The sequence below is a fragment of the Acanthopagrus latus genome, chromosome 16 (assembly GCF_904848185.1).
Source record: "Acanthopagrus latus isolate v.2019 chromosome 16, fAcaLat1.1, whole genome shotgun sequence".
Lineage (NCBI taxonomy): Eukaryota > Metazoa > Chordata > Actinopteri > Spariformes > Sparidae > Acanthopagrus > Acanthopagrus latus.
In genome coordinates this window covers 4255166-4280944 of record NC_051054.1, presented here as the reverse complement: position 1 = coordinate 4280944, position 25779 = coordinate 4255166, and the positions used below count along the sequence as shown (strand labels likewise).

The window sequence follows — 25779 nt, the reverse complement described above, 5'->3', positions numbered from 1 at the left end:
TCTCGGGCACACAGGTAAACTTCCATGTCCAGGCTGCAGCTCAACTGGATGAAGTCTTCTCAGCAGGAATGTAACTGCGGCAGCTACATCACAAAGCTCAACAGCAAATGTTACATTTTTTTCCAGATGAACACATCGCAGGAGAGGACCTTGAAAAGCCTGACTCGCTTTATTAACATGGCACATGTTAATTTCCCACCCTATTTATAATTGTAGGTCAATGAAGCCATGCCTGTGCTGGTTTACGAATAAGGGCCTCTGGTTGGTGAGGAGGCGAGGGAGTGGAGACGCAGAGGAGCCAGAGGAGGAAATGTCATTGGGTTGAGGAGGGTCAGAGAGTGGCGGCCTGCAGGAGGACATGAGGCTCAAGCAGCCGCCTCTCCTTTTGAGTTGGCTCCATTTTGTCCGCCTTGCTAAAATGACTGTAACTCAATAAGACCTCACAGCCTCCAGGCTGCGTGTGCACCATGTGACCTTATCAAGCACCAGTGTATGCTACTATGTGTGTTTATGTGAGTTCAAGCTTTGTGTAATCCCTATAAGTGTATGCATGTATATGTGTGTATACAGTGTGTCTATCTGCTGAGCCTCTGGGTGCACTTCTTCCTGTATGTGCAAATGATTTGCCTGTGAGCTCTATCCGAGAGCGTTGTATTTGTGTGTATATGTGCTACAAATGTGTGTTTGTGTGTGTGTGTGTGCCACTGTGAGAGGCTGTGAAATTGTGTGTAAATTTGCGCACATGCTGCCATGGGTTTCAAGATGTGTGAGTAAATATAAGAGCTGTATGAAAATGTAGTGATGTGTGGTGTGTGTGTGATGTGTGGCACCCATTTTCACACGTGCGATGTATGTGTTAACACTTTTGTTTCCAATATAAATGTGTTCATGTGTGTGTTTTATGCCAGGATGTGTCGAAACTAGTGTTGAAGTGTGAAGCGCGTTTGTGTTTACTCATTTGGTTATACAGCCTCTGTTTTATTAAACTAACTGTAATTGTTTTACTCTCAGTTAAATTGCACTCGTGAAATATTGAATTATTCTTGAGTGCGTTCTACAGGATAATCAAACTAACAAATGGCTCTCAACAGCTTGAGTAGTCTTCAACAGCTCATTGAGTCATACATGTGAAATGACTCAAAAGGCCGTTATCAACAATTTATCTAGAAGAAGAGAACCGGCACTGATAAAAGAAACAGGGTGGGAATACTTTAATCTGAGTCATTTAAACTGAAACTGAAAGCAGACACTTCTAGCAGGAATATTGTTACCTTTATTGGCACTGAATTTAAATGTAGCTTTGTCCTGGGTATCCAGAATCAGACCTGCCAACTCAGGTTTGGCTCCGACTACAGAGAATCAGGAGTTTATAACTTGGGTGGGGCCCTTGGCTAACAACTGACAGCATGGAAAAGCAATTGCTCCACGGTTTCCCCCTTTCCCTCCCCTGCTCCCCAAACTGGAATTTGTTCTTTTTACGCAACTCCGCCGGAATCTACTGCAGCAGGAAGTACATGCCGGCCTATCTCCTGTGGCTGAGCCAGTTTACGAGAGAGAGGAAGAGACACTCAGAAAAGACCCCGACACCCATTGGAGGTTGTCTGAGGGTCAAGATGGGTGGAGACCCTCACTGACAAATGGCAACAATCAGCCTCGACGCACAGAGTAAACTAAGCAGGAATAAATATGGCTGAAAAAGAACAATACCGCTTGGTGACAGATGAAGGAGAGCTGCCACTAAATTAAGGAAATGTTAGAAGGAGTCAGTAGATCAGTGAGGGAAACTAATGGAGGAAAAGATAAGAAAGAGATAAAAAAAAAAAAAAGGGGAGGGGGGGAGTGTGGTATTTAGCTGCCTCGTTCCTGGAAGCACGGAGGGGTTTCCTAGTGAGACCTACCGTTTTCAGCCGCTTCACTGCATCCTCGCAGATGTGCATGCCTCGGGACTCCTCCACCTCCACATGTCCCAGGTACTGCAGGGGAGAGATAGGAAAAGAGTGTGAGCGATGCTGTGACAAAAGGTTTCCTGTGGCTATCTCTGCTGAAGTTTAAATAAGGTTACAATAATAAACTCTGGAATTAGATTGGGTATTTAAATGAGTGCAGACTGGCTCTTATCCCCGAGTAGGCTGGCGTCGGTGATTTATACGCCCAATTAATTACCATTTTGAGGTCAGTCGCAGTTCAATTACTCCCAAGTTGATGCATAATTCTGTCCATGGAGAAAATGATAAACACTGCGATTCCATGAGGAGAGGACAGAAACAGAGTGGGAGAAAACAAAGCTGCTCTTCCCTTGTACACACAGCATGGTCAACAAGCAGCTAACTTCTCTGTGTTTCTGTGTCCAAACAATAAGGTCCATCGCCTTCTGACCTGCAGTATATTATGGCGATAGCAGGCCGTTGCACATGATATAAAAACTGCCCCACCAACACTTGTGGATGGAGCCAACTAGCCGAACAAATAGTAATTTCTACAAAGACTGTTGATGCAGTTTTGACATTGTAAGACTTTTTCTCTTCTTTATGAGGTTTGGAGGCTGGTGAAGTTGTACCAGAATTAATTATAGTGCCCTCATGAAGTATTTTCCCCAATGTAGTTATTATTTCTTATTATATATATTATTTTTATATGGAACAGCCCTCATCCATCTGGGTAAACCAACCTATTTAAGATGGTCTCTCCTTTTGTCTTGTAAAATAACTTGATTGATCGTCTGTACACCGAAGTGTTATTTCATTTTTCCTGCTTGCAAGTGAAGTGGACAGTGTTTTGTTTTTTTTGTCCAGATTGCCTCCAACGCCAGCAGTAATCAATACAGTACAGACAGAGCTAATTGCTTAGACTAGGGCTGCATGATATAGTAAAAAAAAAAAAAAAAGGGAAAAAAAAGAAACGAAAAAAGATCAAACTGCAATTATTCTGACAGATATTACAACTGGGATATGATTCATGATTAGTGGGAATAATCAATAGATAATGCGACATCTGTTGGGATCTGTACCAAAAAAACAAGGTTTGTAGGACAGAGTATCTCTGCAGCACTGCAGTAATTCATTATAATGCTGTTTTGTTTCACAGTTACCTTCATGAAATAGTTGGATTGCACCTTGCCATGCAGCAATGTAAATAGTATTTCAGGTAATTGTGCAGCCCTACTTTGACTGGCACCTAGTGACTAATTAATCAAGAGGCGAGATTGATCAGAATCTGTCAAACTCGGGAAATTGCAGTGAATTATCGATCGCCACGTAAGTTCTCTCCAATTACCAATTTCCTGAGGGAAACCCTGAGCTCCAGCCATGCAGCAGCCCACATCAGGAATTACTTTGAAATCCTACGTGACTGCGTTTAACTGCAGCTGAATGAGCGGAAAAGCCTCGAAACTCCTTCCCCTCCCTCCCTCCCTCCTGGAACCTGAAGCAGCATCACACCCTGCTGTGGGTCGCTCCGCAGTCACAACCCTGACCTCCACAGCAGCCATTGTGCGCGAGGGGCCGGAGAGGAAGTCCTTACCCTTTCCTTATAGATACACAAACCGAGTGACGCTGACCAACGCCAGACTCCCCTCCGTCCTCTGGCACTGCTATTTTGAGAGTGTGACGCCACAGATGTGAGTCACACTGTCGGCGTTTTTGGAATACACATGTGTGCCATCGCACGCACGTAAACAGACAGGGATGTGCACAAAGCCGCTTGTGTGCACGAGGACAATACTGATGCAAGCAGGCAGCAATGTGTAGTGAGGAGAATGAAAGCAGCAGCATCATTAATGGGGGGGATCAGCCTGGAGACGTGGCTGAGGTGAGATGAGTAAAGGCTGGGGAAGCCTGACGTGTCACTCAGAACAAATGCTTTGTTGCAGCATCTCACTCCATCCTGTTAGCCGACACATACACAAACATTAGTGCGCTCAACCAAGCCCACTTAAAAGGCACAGTTCACCCCAAAAGCATTAATACATAGTTTCCCTCTTACCTGTAGTGCTATTTGTTCTGGTGTGAGAGCCGTCTCATGGAGAGGCTCGTGCTTGTGATGGCGTGGGATGTTAAAATTAATGACATCCTCCTTGACTGAGCTGTGACGCTAGCTTAGTTAGCTTTGTTAGCTATCCACCCATGCCTTCTGGTTACATTACATTCGTGAGAAGGCAGCCAATATCTCGACAGTTCATACCAAGTCTCAAAAGGTAAGAAGACAACATGTGCTAATGGGGTGAACAGTCGTTTTTTGTGATACTAATATCTCCTGACTGGTGTTTTTACACGTGTAGGCTAATTTGATTCTGAAATCCAGGTTTGTTTACAGGCCCACTCTGGGATTAGTTCCACTTGCCACTAATCCCACAGTGGGTTTGGGATTAGATGCAGTTTACATGTCGTGATATTCGTATCATTGTGCTGTTGCTGCCACTGCACTGCTTGTGTTTGATAAGGAAAGACATCAAATGAATGACTGTATTTATATTTCCCTGGCCCTAGTGTTGATTTTCCAGTTGTAGAAGACCAGCAGAGTTAACACGAAGGAAACATCTGCTTAAATTCACATTATGTAAACATTTGAAGCAGCCAATGATAAGGAGGATGGGGGTAAAGACAACATCTAGACAGTAAAGAAGAGCAGTTCTGTATTGTTTGAATATTCAAGTTTTATCTTCAAGAATTACTTAACATTTTTGTGAAATACAGCTATTTGCTTTCTTGCCCTGAGTGTATGATAAGGAGATTCATACTGGTCATAGGACTGTTCAGTGGATATGTAGCAGCCAGTTTAGCAATACAGCCCTGATACAGCAAACCAGTTTTGAGTTAAAATGCCTAGCAGCACATCTGGTTCAGAGGCTCTGAGGGTGGCATGGACACAAGGTTGCATTTCCCAAGTATCACATCATTATAATTAACTGAAACTGGCTTTGTTGGTGTAATCTTTGGATGAACTCCAAATGGATTCCAGGAATTAATTCAGCGTACTGGCCATAAATCAGTTTCAGTGAAAAATCCTGTCAAATTCAATAAAAAAACTCCCCGCTGTGCGCAGCTTTTGTAAACTTCTTCTTCCCAACGTGTGAATAACTGCAGAAAACAAGCTGACACAAAAATGAACGCATTAATTTCCATACAAATAAGTCTACGCGGTTTAAACCAAGGGCATACAAATACTTCTCATCTGTTTCACTGGTTAAACGCACACACAAGCAAGTCAATCTAATCTCCAGGCTTCAGGTATTTCCATACAGAAAGCAAGTCTTCATTTCTATGCCTTTGACAATCACCTTGAATCATGAATAACTGTCGGTCTGCATATTTCTGCTCAAAAACAACATACATAAGCATAAACATGCACACAAACGCTACTGCTGCTTAATATGACACAATGATAACAGGCTGAGCGCAGTCAGAGGTAGTCAGTGACGAGCTGGGCTTCTGCTTCAGTCCCAAGCCACAACATTAAAGGCTTATTTCGCCCCATCTTGAAACCTCCACCTGCCCAGATCCTTCTTTTTCCCTGAACACCAATTTGAAACACTTCTCCTTCTCCACATCTCCTCTCCTACCCTCTTTTGGTTACTCTTCAGTGCAGCTGTCACTGATAATTCAACACATCTATTCCAACCCACAGCTCCTCTGAGGCACCTAGAGCGCGAGACAGGGAGCAGGAGGGGGAGGAGGGACACACAGGAGTAGCATGGTAGGTTGCACCGGCACGATGAAAGCCAGTGCGGAGAGAGAGAAAAAAACAAAAGCTGGTGGAGAAGAGTGTGTAGCTGCAGAAGTACAAGAGGGAGAGCATGACAATGAGAGATCAGATAATTGTTATTTTGCCCGAAGTAGCTGATGTGTAATTCACTGACTGCTTTCACTGCTTTAACAGTTTGTCTGGAGATTTTTGAAGCAGAGCAACGACAGTGAGTTACAGTTTAAAACTTGGCAAAATGTGCCCACTGCAGGGTTTGTGTGGTAAAATGTAAGTACTTTTCCAGCGCTTTCAAGGTACCTAAGCCAAATATTTTCAGACTTTCAGAGTCTGTCCCTTTTATTACAATAATGCCTAATCCGATATCAAACAAAGTAGACGTAATTACGCAAAGATCTGAATGATTATTTGGTTGGAGGATGGGTCTTGGAAGGTGAATACACATCCTCCATCCAAGTTTGTGTGTAATTCTGCTGACAAACCAACAAACAAACAAGGGCAAAAATCACACAGTCCTGACACAGGTGTAAGCAGTTTAATAACCTTTTAGACGTTTATGACAATCCCTGCAACTGGCAGATTTACATCTACACAGCCTGGTGTTACCGTGTTACTTTGATACTGAAAAATTAAAGAAACAAATCTAAGAGTACTTGAAAAGACAATTTGTAAAAACATTTTCAAGACAAAGATCAAAGACAATGCGCTAGATGGAGAAAATACAATTTATGGGGAGCAGGTGGGGAGGAAAGGTGTGTGTGTGTGTGTGTGTGTGTGTGTGTGTGTGTGTGTGTGTGTGTGTGCGTCCGTGTGTGTGTGTGTGACATTTGGAAGACAGATTAGAGGAGATCTTGTACGTTTCACACACTGGTTGAAATGTGCTCGCAAATGACCTGAAGCCATGGGGCAACACCTGCAGCACACCTGTTCCACATCAGGTCTCAAAGTCCAACGTAAAAGGAACATTTGACCCAAAAATTGAAAATGCTAAAATGTTCTATGGACTGCAAAACTTCACATGGTGAGTAGATTGAATTTTCATTTTTGGGTGAACTTTTCCTTTAAGATCAGAAATCTCATGGTAGTCTTAACACCCCTCCACACTGCAGTTTCTTGCTCAAAATAATAAAAAAAAACACACAAGAAGCATGAAACCATCACCTGTACACGAGGCGTGAACAATCCACATTCACTGCCCAAAGTTCATATATTCAGAGGGAAAACTTTCCATTTCTTGTCTCTGTGGTTTTCAATTCCTCTTTATTCCGAGTGAAGAGAGACTATAGACCCATGCGATGAGAGGAAGTGTACCCTTGCACTTCTGTTTGCAAAAGTGGAAGGTTTTGTTGCCATAATATAGCAAACTCCCCACTCCATCACCTGCAGCACCGCAGGTCCAGTTGGACTATTTATGAAACACTGAACACTGAGTCACATGTCTTCGCTGCCCCCTCCTTGAATTGTTACTTGTCAGCTTTAATGAAACATATTCTTCAATTGTGCATATCTTAATGGTGATTAAAGTACTTTTCAATACTCTTGGAGGCTAGAAATCAATTGTACACACGCTTCACATAGGTTTCGAAAGGCTCCAGCACATAATCTTGCAACCTAGATAAAAGCTGTGCTCACAGATTCTGAATGCTTATAATTAATCACAAGCAGCGTCCTTGGGGAGCCAGGCAGACTGCAGGTTTCTCAGAGGTACGAATGTGCAGCAGTAAGGTCAGCGCTGCATTCTGTAAGATCGTGTGTCTGTGAGGTTTTGTTTTCAGGTGTGTTTATGTGTAAAGGATAGTCACCTTGACTGCAAAACTACATTTGCCGCTGCGGACCGCCTCCTCGTCTGTCTGCCACTGGTGCGGCCGACTGGACTCCGGAACGTAGACGTCTTTCTTCCGGCGGAAGCTCTGCCGTAGCTTATTCATCGCTGAGCTCCCTGTGAGCAGAGAGAGACATTTTATCAATCCAAGGGTGAAGACTGAGATTTCAGCAGCAGCTAAAGAAAAGCTGGATAATTTACACAAAAAGGCAACGGTTAAAAAGGTGACAACAGAACAGCAAGTCATAATAAAAGTTTGTGACTGGGAAATGAACCAAATCACGTGCAGTCAAGAGTGAATGTCAACATAGAAATTAGTCAACTTCCTGTGTTCGATACCAGATTAGAAGCTGAACCACAGAGCCAAAGTACCACTTTCATGTGTCCTGTCTCCTGTCCGTAAATAGAAAAGCTTTAAATACTGACTTCAGTGAACAAACACAGCAAACTAGTGTCGTTCTGACTCACAAGTGGGAACAAAAGACCTCAAGTCTCGGAAGTGTTAGGAGTCAAGGCGGCCCAAACAGAAGAGAACAGAGGACACTGAGTGCAGTCTGCTGTTCTTACTGAGGGAACTTTTCACTTGAGGAAACAGCACTACAAGATTACAGCTAGAGCTGCCATGTTAATAATTTAGTCGCTGACAACTAATTTATCAGACACTGTTTTTAATAATCACTTAATCTGGGTGCCTTATTTCTTAAGAAAACAAGTCTAGATTCTTCAAACCAGCCTCTGACATGTAAATATTTCCTCCTTTTTGACAGTAAACGGAATATCTTTAGGATATTGACAAAACAAGACATTTGAGAATGCCATCTTGGGATTCCACACCACTGACTGACAGCAACTAATCAATAAATTGAGAAAATGATCAACCATTCTTTAGATAGTTAATGATGTCTGCAATCAATAGCTTGACCAAAGAAATCAGGCCTCTGTGAGGAATACCAATGATACTTACCAACCTGTCCTGAGGAATTATTAACAATAATAAGCATTTGCTTACTTTTGGTTTAACCTCCAATAAAATGGTAGCTTATCTAGCAAAGCTGAACACCCGTTTAGCGATCTGGCTGCGCTCCAACGCAAATATCATGACCAATAGAACCGATGGCTGCAGCTATGAAAATAAGACCCGAGATATAATAAGCCATCATTTCACTCATTTGGTCCTTTCATGTTTAGGCTTTAGGCTACGAGTCAGAGTCAGACTTTTCAGTCAGAGTCGAACACTGAAATTCCCTGAAAACCCTTAAAAAGCACAATTAATTAGACTAAAAGCACTTCTTTAAACAGTGCACATATGACTTCTTGGCTCTGGGAGGAGATTAGGAGGCACAAAAACGCAGAGACCCAATTAAAAGTTGCTGATCCAAACTAAAGCTGAGAGGTGCATCCATCACGGAAAGCCTGGCTAACGTCTCCCTCAGCAGCTCATAACTGAGGACCAGAAGTCATTCGGCCGTGCAATTCTAACTTTTAACACGTGAGCAGAGCAGACTCCTTGACTAACAAGTCCTACCCATTAACTTCTGAGCTGATGAGGATCGGACGGGATTAAAAAGGTCTTTAATCCAGGAGAACTGACTGTCCGCACACACATTCACATTCACAGCAACATAGCAGTGTTCACACATACATACATACATGCATGCTCACAGTGACCACACACATATGCACCAACTCAACAACACACACACACACACACACACACACAAACACACACTGACAGGACCTAGCTGTCTGTTTGCATAGTGAAACCTGTCCTGTGAGCCAGTATTGGCTCGGGGTGAGGATCTCTTATCTGTCTGTTTCAGGCTCCAGCTCTGTGAGCAGCACACAATGAAGCTTTCAGGTCTGACCATGCCACCAAAACACACACAAACACAAACACACACACACGCACACACACACACACACAAAAGGGCGGGGGCCTGGAAGGGACCCTGATCTCAGGAAACTTGAGCGTGACTGATATTTGATTTTCAGGGTTGATGCAGATAGTCATATTAGAAATATACAAGTTCCCTATCAACACATCAGCTGAAATACACAAGCATTACGATGTTACGAGACTTTCAAGGTATAATAACCATCTCAGAAAACATCACAGTTTCACAGTATTATGCTATTTTCCAGTTATATATCATAAATTTATATAATAAACGCTTTATTATAATTTAACAAACAAAAATAGAGCTGTACGGGTGAAAATGACAGGCTATAATCCTGGGTGATTGATTTGTTGATAGCCAATAACAGCTCTTTCTACCATGGCAGCAAAGATACATGAAAGCACCTTTGAAGCGCCTGCAGTCCTCCAGGGGTTGTCCTGCAGTGAAACCTCAACCAATAAAGGTGTGGACACTTTCATGTTATGCGACATGTAAAAACAAGAAGTTATGTGTTTGTTTGATGAAGCTTTTTACTAGCCAAGTAAGCACAACTTCTAATTATAGCCACTATGAGCCACTAGTCATATTCAAGTCAAGATTATGTCTGAAGTTTGGTAGATTTTTTTTCTCCCTCTTTTACGAAAATGTTCTGCAATGGAAACTCTGGCTTCTGTGTGGTACAGCTAACACCTCTCTTTTCTATTATCTGTAGACTGCAGCATAACTCACAGAAAAACAATCATGACCCCCTGAGCCAAACTGTGGGAACAGAGTGAATTCACAAGGTGAGCTTTCTGAGCAAAAGGGGGTGAAAGAACGACTAACAGGGTGCAAAACAGGTGCTTTATAGTGTAAAAGCACCTGTTTTGTTATAAGAGCCAAATACCTCTGCAGGTGTAACCATAAAAAGCACTCAGCTTGACTCTAGTGTGTATAAAAATGTGTGTGTTTGCATTTTGACCATGCACAAGTTGCAGCCTGCAGTCGAGTTAAGTGTTTGAAAACAAGACGACTGAGTGAGAGGGGGAAAAAAAATATATTGCTTCATCCCTCACTCCCGCTCGCTCTGGTTTATTTAGGTCATATCATGTTTGGGCTCACTGCAGTGCCAGTGACAGGCTGCATGCTTCCAGCCTGCAGAGCGACGGAGGAGGAGCAGCAGGAAAACAGATTTGTCTGCTCTTGAGTGCCTCTTCTTCCTTCGGTGTCACAAATTAAAGCATTTGTCTCGAATTTACGGCGCAAGCATTTTGAGAGAAAGTCTTGTCTCGTCATATTGTCATCAAACACATCCAAACACCGCTAAGTGCCAGTGTTTTCATACACATCTTCTAAATTCGTGAACACAGGCAGTGTTTTTTTTTAACACATCTTTAAGAACACAAGTTTGTTTGTGACACTGTAGAATGATGTGCTTAAAAAAAAAAAAAACAGACATTCCTATTTATTACAGCCAGGCAGAATTCGAAACAGCTGGTGCTGGCATACAAGCCAACTTAACAACCACACATTTTCTGCAAATACCTGCCAGATGGAGGTTAGTTTGCGAGCTGCAAAGACTGGCTATTTATCTATTAGATCTGTCGCCTATTTCTCCATTTGTATTCGTATTAAGTCGAAAAATGTTTGAAAACTGTGACAAATGTCGGAGAAAGTAAACACCTCCAGATTGCTTGTTTATATTCAGATATTCAGTTTATGATATGAAAGAGAGTCGCAGGAAATCCTCACATTCGGAGCACATCTGGAAAAGCTAAAATCGTTAAACATGTGGTGTTTTTGCTTGCTAGATTATGTAAAGCCACACAAATCATTATCTCTATAAGAACAATGGATCAAATGTCACTTAAAGGGGGTGGCTCATAGTGGCAAACCCACAGATAATTATTGACTGTAGTCCTCTAGAGCCCTAGAGAGGGTTTTAGCAGGTGTATCTGATATCTATATGTTTGGATTGTTCTGAGAATATCATAATTAATTAAGCTCCAGGAATAATATTTCAACTAAGGAAGGGGGGTCAAGCCATCATAGCTGAGTGGGCTGCAAAAAGGACTCTCTCTCAGTTGGTATCCCTTTGAAACATATAAGAGTTCACTTACTGCTTTTACATGAAGCTCATTTATTATTTTCTATTTATTTGCAGTTTACTGTCACTATTTTGCTCTGCTTAGGGAACACACAAACTTGGTAGGGTTATGAGAAACATTGTTTGAGTTAACATAAACCTGTTTGAAAGGATATCGTCAATATATCTGTCGTCAGTTTCAATGATTGCCAACATAGTAACTGTCCACAAACAACAACACAGCACTATCACATTGTGCTGCTTTAGCCTCTTTCAGCCAGTTGTTTGGTTTTCTGCCCCAAATTCTGCACTAATCAATGCAGAATCCAGTAGCAAAAAAAGCTTGGATAAAACAACTGTATGCTTCCTACACACCACTTAAAAAGTAGCCAAACAAACTAACCAACTAGCTGGAGAATTCAGTGTATTTAGTAGCTAAATAGTCAGATATTTCCCTGGTGGAGACCAAAACAGAGATAAAACATGTTAATATTCAACAAACATTCGTTAGACAGCCACAAACACAACACAAAATTAATGCAAATATCATGCCCTCTCTCCTGGATTTGTAAACAGGCCTGAGTAAAGTAAAGTTGATACTATGTCCATGTTTTACAGCTTGTTCCACTATTCTTTTAACATTTTTCCCAAAAGAGATTTCTGGCATGAATTCCTGATTAAAGAAGCCATCTGCTCAGTGGCACAGTTTTATGCTGGTCCACTGATGCCCTTTAGTTTTTATGCCTCTTCCCACAACACCTTAACAAACTCACCTTCTAAATCACTTAACACTTCTGCTACTGCCAGCTTACAACCCACACACCTTCTCTCCAGTGTACTGCAGTATCTTTGAGTGATAAAAACGGAGAGTGCAGGAATCTAAGCGAAACCACATATACTCATGTGCGTGGGAAAGTAAGCGTATGCTTGAAAGATGAGTGTATATACGGTAAATGCCTGCACTTGATGCATGAGTGTACAGCAAGTGTAAGCATTCACAGGAACGTGATATGAGTATTATAAAATTAGAAGATTATAATTTCTTTGGGCATGGTACTGAAGTTCTTTGCACCGTGTTCAGACTGACACAATGACTTGGCATAGATCTACATTCACCATGGATTTGCACGATGCATATAATCCAAGCCTGGCTCCTTAACCCTAATCTGGACCTCGATTTAAACCTTGTCTATTGATATCCTAGCTTGGCTTTGGTGTAAGAGCATTCATGATAAATATAGAATACCTTACCAATTCAACCCCTCCAACAGTATGTGCAGGTATTTACACTAAATTTATGTCCGGTATGCATCAGTAAAGTGTCGACCTGTGTCAACAACAGTATCAACCCTGGTTTAACTTGTAACAGCAGACTGGTAGGTGAAACACAGGTTGAACACATGTTCATTATCCAGGGTCAAACATGGCATTTATGTACGAAATCTGCATTAGCAGCAGTACTACCAGCATTAGGTAACTCTTTTGTGTGTGTGTGCTGGCAGGAAGGTGAGCAGTGACCGGGATGGAGGCCAAGCAGAGTGGGCCAGAGGGACAGAATGAGCAGTGAGGGGGAAAGTCTGGATGTGTCCGTCTGCTGCAGAGAGAGTGCTGGGGTGGATGGTGGGATGGTTAGGGGTCATGTAAGGTGTTTTCAGCCCTTAAATTGGCCACGTGCCAGAAAAAAAACGAAGGAGAGGTGAGAGACAAAGGTGGAGTAGCAATCACTGACAGGGAGAGTTGAAAAGGAGGTTCAAGAAGGTAAAAGTCAAGATTAGTGGCAGGAGGGACAGAGGGGGCATTGGAAGAGTTATAGAACAGGGCAGAGGTTGTGTTAAAAAATTATTTGCACAGGTTGCCTCAAGTTTGTTTTTATTCCAGACTCATTAAAAATAAGTATAATGCTCCCCACAGCAAGAGTACGTCTTCAAAAGTAGTTTTAACTGGATTAAAAAAAACAAATCAAATCAGTGCAACCTTACAACCTCAAGGTGCTGAATAAAACCTTCAGTAAAACAGACTCTGGCAAATACTTCAGAGTCTCTGATCCTCGTAGGCATTAATGGCAATAGTTCAAAGAATTACACTGGTGTTATCCTTTCAAGTGAAGCAGACAAATACAGGTAAATATAATTGGAGTGACTTTCTACATTTTGCTGTTGGTAGAGCTACTTCAGGGACACCTCTTATTGAAGTATTGTCTAGAATGGCTGCCATGTTATTGCCAGATGCCAACGAAAACGTGCCCTATGGAGTCTAAGGGTTAGCTGACACAGCCGATCAGAATGACTGAACATGCTCAGTCGGTCGACAAGCTGCAGAGTAATGCCAATAGGTTGCATGACAGGTGTAAGCATCACAGATTGCAAACACAATTTCACTGAGGGACAGCGTGACAACATGTTTGACTGCATCGTGTCAGGGGGCAGTCACATTAGAGCATCAAAAATAAAACACCACTTGGGCAGTCTTTAATTTACCTTTTGTCATCTGCAAAAGAGGGTGAAAGGAGGATAGGGAGGCAGGAGAGGGAGGAGGGATGAGGCGGGTGGGGAGGTGAAGGCTTTGGTGTAGGAAAGCAGGATCTGATCTCTGCTGGAGCTGTCACAGCTCCTATAGTCTGGTGCCGTGAGGATCTCTGGCTGTTCTCCTAGCTTCTCTAATGAGGACAATTACACAAGGACCATTTATATTCTCTGTGTTCATGTACACAGAAACAAGCAAGAGTGGATTACAAAAAGCAAAGCACTCCTGAAAGACTCTCACATGCTACATCCTCAATGTACTCGGTGGATAATTATGGACACTGACAGTGAACAACGTCGGTGAAGCGTTAAGACAGAAATATACAGAAGAGGAGAGAGAAAGAGACGTACAGGACAAACAAAACTTAAAAGGGATGGAAGAATCAGAACGGGACTTTTCCCTTCGTCAGTGCTTCGCTGCTGCTCTGCTGCTGCTCGGGAAGGAGGGAGGGAGTTCTGCTGCTGGCTGTAGATGTAACAGTATTTGAATAATCTCTCCAAGAATGGAAAACTGATTAATCCTTGCAGAAGGATCCTAGGGATGAGTACAGCGGTTGGGTTTCAAAGAAGAGATAGGGAGGGGGGGAGAGGCAAGGACAGTGAGTGAGCGTGAGAGCAAGAGACAGAGAAAGAATGGGCAGCAATTCAAGACAAAAAAATCCCCACTGTCTCCTTTCATGACTTGCCCCGTCACTGTGCCAGCCGTTGCGCTTCATCCTATTTTATACCGCTCCGTTCCGGGAAATCCGTGTTATCTGTGTTCAGGCGGAGTTTATAGTTTTGGAGAGCAACAATGAGACAGGATAGACTGGATCAATAAGGCCTGCCAGCCATCCGTAATGCAAAGCACGCCTGGCTGCCATGTCTGCTGAACCCTGTTATCGGGGAGCCGGCCGACTTGAGGTGATAGCACCTCTGGTCTGCTCCCAAACGGCCATATGAAGGGAGAATTTGAAAAATGCTGTAACCGTGGTAATCCAATTTTCCGGGCCCCAGTTTGTAGCTTGCCATGCTTATGTAAAAAGAAGGGTAGAAAAAAAGAACACAAGGAGAAAATCTGGAGGAAAGTATGCAGTGCATCAAGAGGAAGCCAAGCCAGGCCAAGCCAAGCCCGGGAGAACTCCCGATGCCCAGGATCAAACTGTGGGACCAGGATCAAGGTCAGAGGCCTCCTGCTTGGAGAGTTTATTGTGATGGCATGAAACTACTACCACCAATACCAATAACAACACGTGCAATAAAACTGTCCACAGCTGGAGTTGAAACACTTACAACACACGTTACGTTATTGCTGGAGGCTGTAGCTGATTTAATGAATGTGTGATATTGACATTCAACGTTCAAGTGCAAGAGAACAACGCGAGATGGGGCGTCCGTCTGATTCCCTTCATTAACGCTAATCATTAATGCTAACCCCTTAATGTGATATTCTGGGTCACATGCATGGTGAATTAATTACTGTAGCCCAGTTTACCACTCGAGGGTAGTCTGACCTAAATTGAGACTGTTCAATGTCATTATATACATTTAGTAGTGGCATGCCGTGTGTACTAAACAACTGGGATCACGGCTGAAAATGTGCAGACTTTTTCCCTCTACCAGAGAACATTTTTCTATCTGAGCTGACATTTATTCTGTTCAAAAAGACAGCTTTCCCCAGAGAGCACAACTTCTGGACTAACCAAAAATAGAGGTGGTTTATAAAGAGGTTTGTCTTTCTCAAGAGAGCCACATTAAGTCCTGATATCAGAGATCACTTAAGTGCTTTAGAGAATAAAACTATAACAACAACAACTAAAAATGCTAAAAACTGACAGACAATCTTTCTGGTGGTGTAATGAGCCTTATTTTGTTGTTTCACGAAAATGATCTGCTTCTGTTACCTTGCAAGGCAGCTGGTTTCGCAAGATCATGTGATTATGTAATCTTGCAAATCCATCTATGAGGAACTACTGTCAGCTACGGCCAATTTTTAACAGTGACGACCAAGAAGTGGCTATTCGTTTTGAAAATCAGCAATGGTGACTCCTTGAGAGATGCGCATAAATGCTACCATAACATCAACATCAACAGACATCTGCTCTTTTCCTTACAGCTTCTAAAGGCAACTATCCAGTTGGTTATTTGTTTTTCCAATTGAAATAAACAAATAGCTTAATAAACTTCACTGTGATGTTACTAAATTAAAATACTTTTATCATCAGACAATTACTCAGCTATTGCTGTTTTTTTTTCTGTTTTCTCCTAACCGCTTTTAGAAATCCATTATCAGTCGACCTCTAGTTCCATGTAAGAAATAAATTGGTGAGTCAGGTCACAGTTTCTGCATTAATATGTGTAATGAACTGCCAACACACAACAAGTAAGAGCCACAGTATCAATCAAGTCTGACTAGATATTGTAATTGTTATAGGCTATGTGTTATGTTAAATTAAATTTTCTTAATAGGTGAAGTTTCCAAATTAAATTAGTTTTAAGATTATGCATAGCATCATAGCCTGCACCTGCACATTGAATTAATGCAGTGGTATTTAAAGGGGTTTCACACGCTGCAAGCATTGTGTAACTTTGAGGTACAGTTCTTCTTTTGTTGCCGCATCAGATTCTTAACTGTGACTCCAAATTACTATCACCCCTGCCTTCATCACAGCCAGCTGCTATAAGTGACTTCAGAAGGCTGAACATGAAATAACAGCAGTACTAACAGTGTGCTCACGCTGGTGTAAAGGGAGACTGTCGGTAAACAAGTTTAACTCATCGCCAGCTGCTCCAGCTTAGCACACCGCTCTCTGCTTCAATGATCTGTACACTTTGAACCATCAGTGTCCCCACAATCACCAGAATCACCGTGTCTGCTAGGTACAGCATGTGTCTGCTCAGGGACCCAGAGACACAACCTGATACCCATGATGAAAAGACTGATGCAGATCCATGAAAAGTGCAATGGGTTCAGGGGACTATAATGTCTTGAACTGAAATTTAACCTGCTCTTTGCTGCAGTGCCACGAGAGTAGAGAGAATTACTAGCTTGACAGCAAGCTGAACTAATAAAAATCCTGAAACAAGTCGGTAGGAAAAATGAGTCAGTATTTATTTTTATTCCTGAAAAGCATTTATTTTAGGAAGTTCACGATTTAATGGGCAGAACAAGAGCCAGAGAGGGAGCAAGGATACAAATGGGTGGTACAGGGGAAGGAAATGGTGCAAATAGGGAGTGCTGGCTACTGTTTGCATGGCTCACTCGCTCCCTGAATCATTTCAGAGTCCTTCAATCTGTTCCTTGCCCCCAGCAAGACACCATGACCTCCGTTTCCTGAATACACATGACTGACCGGGGTTAGGGTTGAGACAGGGAAAGAAAATAGGGCCCAGACTGCTGCTGCACAGGGGATATTGAGTTGCTTTACTCTCCAGCCAGCCAAACTGTGTGTGTGTGTGTGTGTGTGTGTGTGTGTACATCAGTATCTGTGCATCTGGGTTTTTGTGTGGTTATGCGTGTGTGTGGGTAGGAGCGGTCAGGCGAGGTATTAAGGGGCCCGGCCCAACAGCAAGTCAACCAGCCAGCCGTCCATTCAACATGGGGAGCCACACATCACTTTGGGCAACAGCTGAGGCCACTTTTAAACGAGCAGGGCAGTAGCCTGGCACCAGGGAGTGGCAAATCACTGTCACTGTATCATCTCCCCTCAGGCATGCCCCAGCGATGATTCACAGACTGAATCAATAGGCAGGGTCTGGCCTGGTTTCCATCGAAAGGCAACACGGGGAACAGAGGAGGCATCCTTAAGATATATGACCTGTGCATTTGCCCCAAAACAGCAGTTTTGTGATTGTTTCTCAAAAATTCTTGCCAGAGGAGATGGTATGCCAAATGGAGTGGAGTTTCAATTAAATCAATAGAGCTGTAAACATGCAGTGGAGAGGGTGGCTGCTGACTGAAAGCATTGGCCTGCTTGGAGGGGTTTGATATTGTGGCCTGAGTGACCCAACTCCATCAGTCCTGGACCCTCTTTATGGTAGACTGCTGCTGAGAACACAATACATGCCCACTAATGTGGCAGCAGTGGGAAGATGTCTTTATAAAGTGGCTGTTGTAGTTCTTACCACAGCTGACCTAAAACAGCCATCTTAGGCTTTTCCCTACCATTTTAAGGCTTTGGCGCAACACCTAAGCAATTTTTTCAGCACCACCTAAGCCAAATGATTGCAAGATTCAGATCTGATGGTTGTTGGTCGACCCCGCTTGACTTCTTTGGGCCCAGAAACACCAAAATGACATCAAATAACTAATGGTAAGCTGAATGTTGTGTCAGCCTCACGCCACCTGTGTTTCGCTCAAAATGCTGCACTCGAACACACCACAGACTAAAGCCAACACCAGGAGGTGGAATACCTCTCCATGCCACCAAGTGCAGAAGTCATATTCTGCCTTCAAAACCTGGAAGGTTTAGGACTGCAGATACGCAAGCTACTGTGATAAAGCCACTCTGTCACTCCCATGCCCATTTCAAATCAAGAATATGTCTAATAAAAAGTTGTAAAAGGAACTGTCAAAGAGGAGGTTGAAAATAACAACACACAACACAACCAATCAGACACTCAGGTAACGCAGAGAGATCACAGAGAAAATGAAAGCACATTCATTAATAGAAGTGTTTATATGACCTCTGAGGTTTTAACAACAGCATCAGGCTCAGGGAGCTTTCCCTTTCTTTTTCTGTTTCTACTTTTGTGCACTGATTTGCTTAGCTGAACTGCTAATCTGTGATTTCTCTCACCGACAGGCTCAGCCGCTGTTTCTACATGCTCAAACGGCCAAAAAGCTGATTGATATAAAGTTCCAAATCCAAATAATGATCTAAAATTACGTGCAATTGCCTATTTCTTTTATCGAAAATAAAACATGCGCTTCATGCACTTAAGCCTGTGACCAAAAATGCACATTTTCCTTTTCTTTTAAGTTGAGAGAAATTGCTAGCTTTCTTCTTTATGGGAAGGACATCAGTGTTGTGCAAACTGTGAGACAGAAGCTTAACCTCCTCAGAGGCGATCACTCAGAGTGAACCGTAACACTTTGTCCCTGACTCTAGAAGTGACCTCGGCTGGGAAACTTTGAGTAAACCTCGGAGCGAAAAAGCTACTCATGGAAACCATGTTTACTTTTCCCCTTGACATCATTGCATTACACACACACACACACACAGCGGGAGTAGGGAGTACACACAAGGAGAAGTGGATACACACTCGCATAACCCCAAACCTGCCACACACACACAAATGTAAAACATGATCTACTCTCAAAAACACACTCTCGCACATGTGCACAAGTGAAACAGATGACTCTGGCATCTCCAGGCTTTAAAGTCTGACTCTATTACTGAGTTTTGCTGTTAAAAGAGGGAAGTAAAGTGCCACTAGAAGAGTTGCAGTAAGGTGGAGAGGCTCAGGCCAGAATCCTACAAACTATGTGTTTTACCAATGCACTGCACTGACCTGAGGAAACACACACAATGTTACATATTCACCCAGGCCTCGGCAAAGTGCCGTTAATACATGATCTATTAATCCTACTTATGGCTTACTCGCAACAAAAAAGCGAGCATTAGCACATTTATAGAGTCTCAGAAGAAGAATGCTGATCTAAGATTGCAGTTTATATCCCTGCACTGTGACTTCACGCACATATAACAACTTGAGAATTAAGGACAACCTCTGCTGACCAAAACCTGATAGCTGCCCATTCTTGGATCCTACTGTTTGTTAACTTACTGCAACCTGACCCCAGCGGACCACGTGGATATGTGAGTAGACTGAGGCTGTAACAAGCCGAGAACTTTGGTTAAAGTCCCATGTGATAAACATTCACTTTACAGCCAACCACAGAAAACGTCAAGAAAAGCTGAGGCTTTAGCCACAAACTGACAGGCCATTTCCCCCAAGAGGAACAGCTCAGACTGCGTCACAGCATATCCAACACAGCCACGCTGTTTCTGTCAAGTTAAACAGGTCTGGTTGTCCCCAGCTTGAGCCTGTTAGCATTCAGGACAGAGATGGGCAAACCGACAGGCACTTCCTGCAGAGCTGCTGACTCAAAAGAGAAAAATAAAACAACAAAGAGGAAGTCATCAATAGTTGAGCGGTGTGTTCGAGGCAGTCTGGGGCACATCTTCTGCACAATTGGTGGTTTGGGAGTCAGCCATCACCAGAGATCTCACAGTTGACACCCAGCTCGTCATGTGCTGCAGCAGCACTGTCATTTCTGATTCAACCACATCAGGCTGTGACAGTCTGTGGCCGCGCTTTTGAAACGCAGTCATTACTGCTGACATACGCAGCCAGCTTTTAGCTGTTAAAATGCTTTTTATTTTACTACCAGTCTAAAGTACAGTTTAATGCCAAAGGAAGTTATCAGGACCGCAAATACCACAGAAAAAAACAATCATCGGTGGCAAAGTATCAGAACAGTGCTGAGTGAAACCTTTTGCCAGATGACTCTGTTTACATACAGGAGCGCAGTTAAATGAACTGACCTGAAAAGAAATTAAACAGTGGAGTTCAAATCAAATCCCTTTTCATATTACCTGTCACGATGCCTTTTAGCCTTTTAATTACGGCAACACTCATCTCAGGTTACTTTTCTGTGAATATTGTTAAATCAACACAACCTGTTTAAAACGATGACAGCCGCACTCAATAGTATTCAAAAGCTGAAGCTATTGGAAAAAAAAGAGATAAACAATTTTGACAAGTCTCTCTTTAGCTGCCTGTCATCACAGGAAACACAACTATGCTGAAACACTTAAGAGATAATCTGCAGGGGAAAAAAAGACGGCGGAAAAAATTATTTTGTGTGTCTTTATTTCTTTATGCTGTGGTACTGAAAGCGGTAATGAGTATCTCTTTTTAATAATATAACGTGTCATAGTATTGTGACAACCTCTCTTAAATGTTGAGAAGTGAGAGGCCCACACTCTGCTCGTCTTCTTCCCTGCAGTCCTCCAGTCCTTCTCGCTTTCCCTCAGTTCAAGCAACCCCGAGAAGATATCTGCCCTGCAGCTGCCGAATGACTTTGCCTCTTTAAAAAGGACCTATGATTACAGGGCACCGACCCGCAGAAATGTATCTGTCCTGAGAGCCGCAGGCAAATGCTCCATTAATATCAACATTTTATCGATTAAACGCTGCGACTGTTCACAAATTCAGAAAGAAAGTGAATCAATTTAGGCATCAAAGAAAACCTACAAAGAAAGAACATTTATGCAGTGATCAAGGCCAATTAATTTGCTCCCCAAATGAGCTTCTGAGCCAATCCTGGAAGAATTTTACTGCACAGGGAGAGATCATTTTTTTTAAATGCACAGTGCTATGCATAAAGGGAAAGTTAAATCTGGCTGTCAGTGGTGGTTTGCAGACTGTTTATATTACGCTTTAATGTCATTGCTATCCTGAGAACTGTTTACCATTATCATAATTTCTCTCCCTCTTCTTGGTAAACAGAGATTGTGGAGCAAACAGATACCTTTTACAGTAGCAGTTGGTAAGTCACATTGTCACAACATATGATGCAAATGAGGCTGTATGCTAATACCAAAACTGGGCTAGGACAAGATGAGGCTGCTAAAAGAGACAAAAAATATATTCAAACCTCAAGATTAATGAATCATATCTGCAGTCTGGTGCTGATGGAAATCAAGACTGTCTGCTGTGGTTCAGAAATGGTCAAGTAAAGTGAAAACATGTCACTCAAATCATCAATAAAGCCTTGCAACTAGCAGGTATTCCTTTAAAAACAGCCAAAAAACAACCATAACAGCTTGTTTTATGTTCATTTATGGGGCCAGAAAGACCTTTGAGCCTGGCTATGCAAGTGTACAAGAGGTGAGGAAAGCCCTGCAGTGAGGAATGGTGTCAGTATGTGTGTTCACTGAGTGATGAAGGCCTGTCACTCTTCACTGCTCTCCCAATCATCATCTGGGGTAGCTGCAGGGGAAAAATTCTGCCGGGGCTTTAAACGCTGGACCGCTGGCCTCAGACATTCACACGTACTTTCTGGCACTTTGTGATACATCACGTATACACTTGAGAACATAGAGAAGACAGGAGGGCAACAAACAGACGTGACAGAGTTACTAGGCGGGCAGAAACATACAAAGAGGTGACAGCTTGAAATTGATTTTTGAAAGGGTGACAGAAACAGTGAAAAAGTTACAGATGGAGATGAATGAAAAGGACTGGAGGAATAGAAAGAATTTAGATTACATGGAAAAATACTCCAGCAGAAGAATCGATATCACACAGAGAAGCCACTGCATGGCTCCAACTGCTGATTCAATGTGTTGTGTCAATAATAAAGCATTTTTAAACAACACTATTGGGAAACGCCAACACATTACCCTGGTCAGTGTGTGTATGTGTGTGTGTGTGTGTGCGTGCATATGTGTGTCTCAGTAGCAGTGTTTGTCCAGCAGCAGGCGTGATGAGAGGACAGAGTGGAACAGGAACTTCCTGCTGAGTGAGCAGACATGGAATGACTACACTGGCCCTCTGACCGGGCCAAAACTCACAGAAACACATGATACAGTACGAAGACACACACTCACACACACACTCAGATCATTTCCTGCTCACCTCACTCGAGGTCAGGTGAACTGATCCTAAAGCAACAACATGTAACTTTCTTGACGAAGACAGAGAAAGACTGACAACCCGTGCGACCAACCCAAAGCGCCGGTATTTGGCATCCTGGGGATGAGACTCAGTCAGCCATCTTTATCCAGAAATACATAAGAGCAAAAACACACTGCTTTGACCACACAGCAATTTGAGTCTACAAACTACCCGACATTCACCTTTAAGGGGGAAAGGGAAACTGACAGAAGCAGTAATAGGAGTCCACATGATGCAAGGCGTTGTATTGACGTCAGGAATCAGCCAACCAAACTGGTCTTGTGAGCATGAATGTAAATGGAGCCGTAGTGTTCAGTGCAGCGGAGGAGCTGATCACTCATTTCAGGAATTCTCTCCACGTACCTGAGCTCGACTCTTTGTATTCTGGTCGGGCTATTTGTCAAAGCGAAGGATGACTACAGAATACCAAGTTGCGCAACAGATTTAGCCGAACTGCAAGTACTACCAGAATGTTTCTCTGGCAGATTTGGTCAACGGCTGGAACAGGGCTAGAAAATGACACCAATGAGGTTCACAGCTACTTTAAACATGTGTTATGTGTATTTTACCTATGGAGACTATGCCACATTGCCAGGCAATAGTGGCTGAAGTCTTAATGGCTCTAATTGTGTTAGCTGTGCAGTTAAATTAGATTAGCCAACACAGCAGTGCCTTTGGAGGAACAGAGAACATTTCAGTATTTGCCAGTTTCCAAGGTCTGGGAAAATCTACCCTCTAACAATAATTCTGTGGCGTGTTAAACTAGCCTGGACAGCACTTGTAAAGGTGTGAGGCTGGACTATGAACACTAGGACTGCCAGTCAGAATGACTTTATATTGTGTTTACATTAAGTCTCAGTCCAAAAACACCATGTTTGTAACTAATATATATGTAAGCAACAGTCTCTAAATAGCAAGCGATATATTCCATGGTGCAGTTTTATTTCAAGTGCCAGGAATGATTCATCAGTCATGGTAGATGGCTACTTTTTCCAGAAATGCTGGACAGCACTTCTATAAAAGAGTCCAAAGTAGAGGGCTGTAAAACAAGAGGTAATTTCACCATGTCCATTCAGACAGCCAGGCAATCAGGCTCTTTCTCTGCAGCCAAAATAGGAACAATAAAATCATTTCACATTTTAGGGAGACCTTTAATGAGCACAAAAGCATGGCAGTATTGTTGAAGCATGCTGGATGGGTTTGTGTGAGGTTTTTTAAGAATGCAGATAAAGCCGATGAAGTCAGTGACCACCACACCTTCAAGAATCTAATCAGCAAAATCGGCGAGTACAGAGTTCAGATGAACTATAAAACCGGTACAGCACGACGAAGTGTAGGTGTCTCACTTCACGACTGTTGGACAAACAATGGCTCCAGGGTTTGAACTTCTTACCTTAAGATATATTGATTTTGAGAATCTGATTTTGAGTTCTGTCCATATTTCTACAGTCACAAACTTAATCAAACAAAGAAGGAGGATGTTTGTTTTTTTAAAGGGCAAAGAAAGGACAGCCCTGTCCTGTCATCTCTTATGAGGAAAGCAGGTATAATAAGGACGACAGATGTCAAGCCTCGGCCGAAGACGACGTCTGGGCAGGCAGTCAGGCAGGAAGGCAGACGAACCGGCAAGGACTGCAGAGCATCAGAGAATGGAAAATTACCAGGGCTCTACAATCAGCTGGGCACCTTTGATCAGCCAGAGCCCAGGCACCAATTACTGTGGGATAATCGGCAGCCCTCAGAGGGCTGACGAGCTGCAGGCACCGTGGGCACAACGGGTCAGTGACCAGCAGGCAAAGGCCTGGTCAACAAGGCTCACAGAGCCAAAAGCCGACGGTGCCCCTCGATGAAATGCTGCATGAAGGCGGCCAAATGGACAAGCAGCACAGTGAAGCAATTGTTCCCCTCCTGTCGACTCAGCACAGTGGCACTCTCACAAGCCAGACATCCCTCTCCGCAGACCGCTCGGTGGTGGAGGAATGGTGCAATGGTGGGGAGTGTGTGAACCTGCTACTGCACATGCACTGGGATTTTCACACACTTTCCCCTGCAACGAAACATACTCAACATACGTAGAGCAAATGTGCACACACATGCTGCTCACACACCTGTCCCTGTAATTCTGTGGTAAACAAAAAGCTGCAGTGCTCAGGGCAGCACTTGCTGCACAGTGATGCAACACACAGGAAACACGTTCCCCACTGCCCCTCAACACTGATAACCCCTTCCTACCCAGGAAAAAGGCTTCACTACCTGTTCCTGACTTACATCACATTATCTGAGAGGAATGTGAACTGGCAAAGCAAAGAAAATCATTTTTCCATCTCACTTTTCCCTCACGTACAGTCTGGTGTGTGGCAAACGTGCAGCAATGATTTATAAACAAAAAGCTTCTCTACTTGAGGCAGAACATAATATTCAGCTCATTAATAATTGACGCCGTTCTTGTGCAGGGGAACGTTCAACATCGATTAGCCTAGGCTACAATGTTGACTGCTGTGCCGCTCCTCCTTCCACTGTCAACAACACAGTGGAACAGCTCACTGGCAGCTACATCAACTTCTTTTAGTCACTGCTGCAATTAAATAACTCAATTATGCCATCACAGATGAGTGTCTCATCGCTGAGTCTTTTTCTCACTCATGTCGCACAGTTATTTAACAGAAGCACAGTAGCCAGTAGACTTTTGGATCGGACACAATGCAGTTACACAACAGCCAGTGCCGGTCCAAGTAGCCCCATATGGGCCAGAAGGAGCTTCCCTGCAAACCACAAGTCAGCACAGTCTGATCTCAAAGGAGTGAGGCCTGGAGTAACAACAGATGTTACAGGAGAGAGCTTCTTTATGAGGCCAATATTATTAAAGATGGATTTAAATTTTTGCCAGCTGAAAACATGTACTTTTGTCATAATACCAAAGCTGTATTTCCTTGTATGTCTTACTGTGCAAATTAAAAACACATTTCTCTATACAGACCTTTAAGTATTAAAGAAATGAAGTCAAACATCTCACACACACCAGCGTAAAATGCTGCTTTGACTGCCTGAGAACTATGCCTGCATGAAACACAGTAAAAAAGACGTAGCTGATTTTAGTGATCAATTAAA

General features: G+C 43.0%; 1 protein-coding gene across 4 annotated transcripts in view; it reads right to left on the bottom strand.

Annotated features, from left to right (window-relative positions):
• The window catches only part of numb (NUMB endocytic adaptor protein), a 41626-nt gene that overhangs the window by 10174 nt on the left and 5673 nt on the right, over positions 1-25779 (bottom strand). For all 4 annotated transcript variants that reach the window (XM_037071615.1, XM_037071616.1, XM_037071613.1 and 1 more), the window contains exons 2-3: positions 7500-7636; positions 1899-1973 (exon numbers count right to left, since the gene is read on the bottom strand). In XM_037071615.1, the coding sequence (XP_036927510.1) occupies positions 1899-1973; positions 7500-7625 (201 nt within the window). In that variant the 5' untranslated portion in view covers positions 7626-7636. The remainder of the gene's footprint in view (positions 1-1898; positions 1974-7499; positions 7637-25779) is intronic.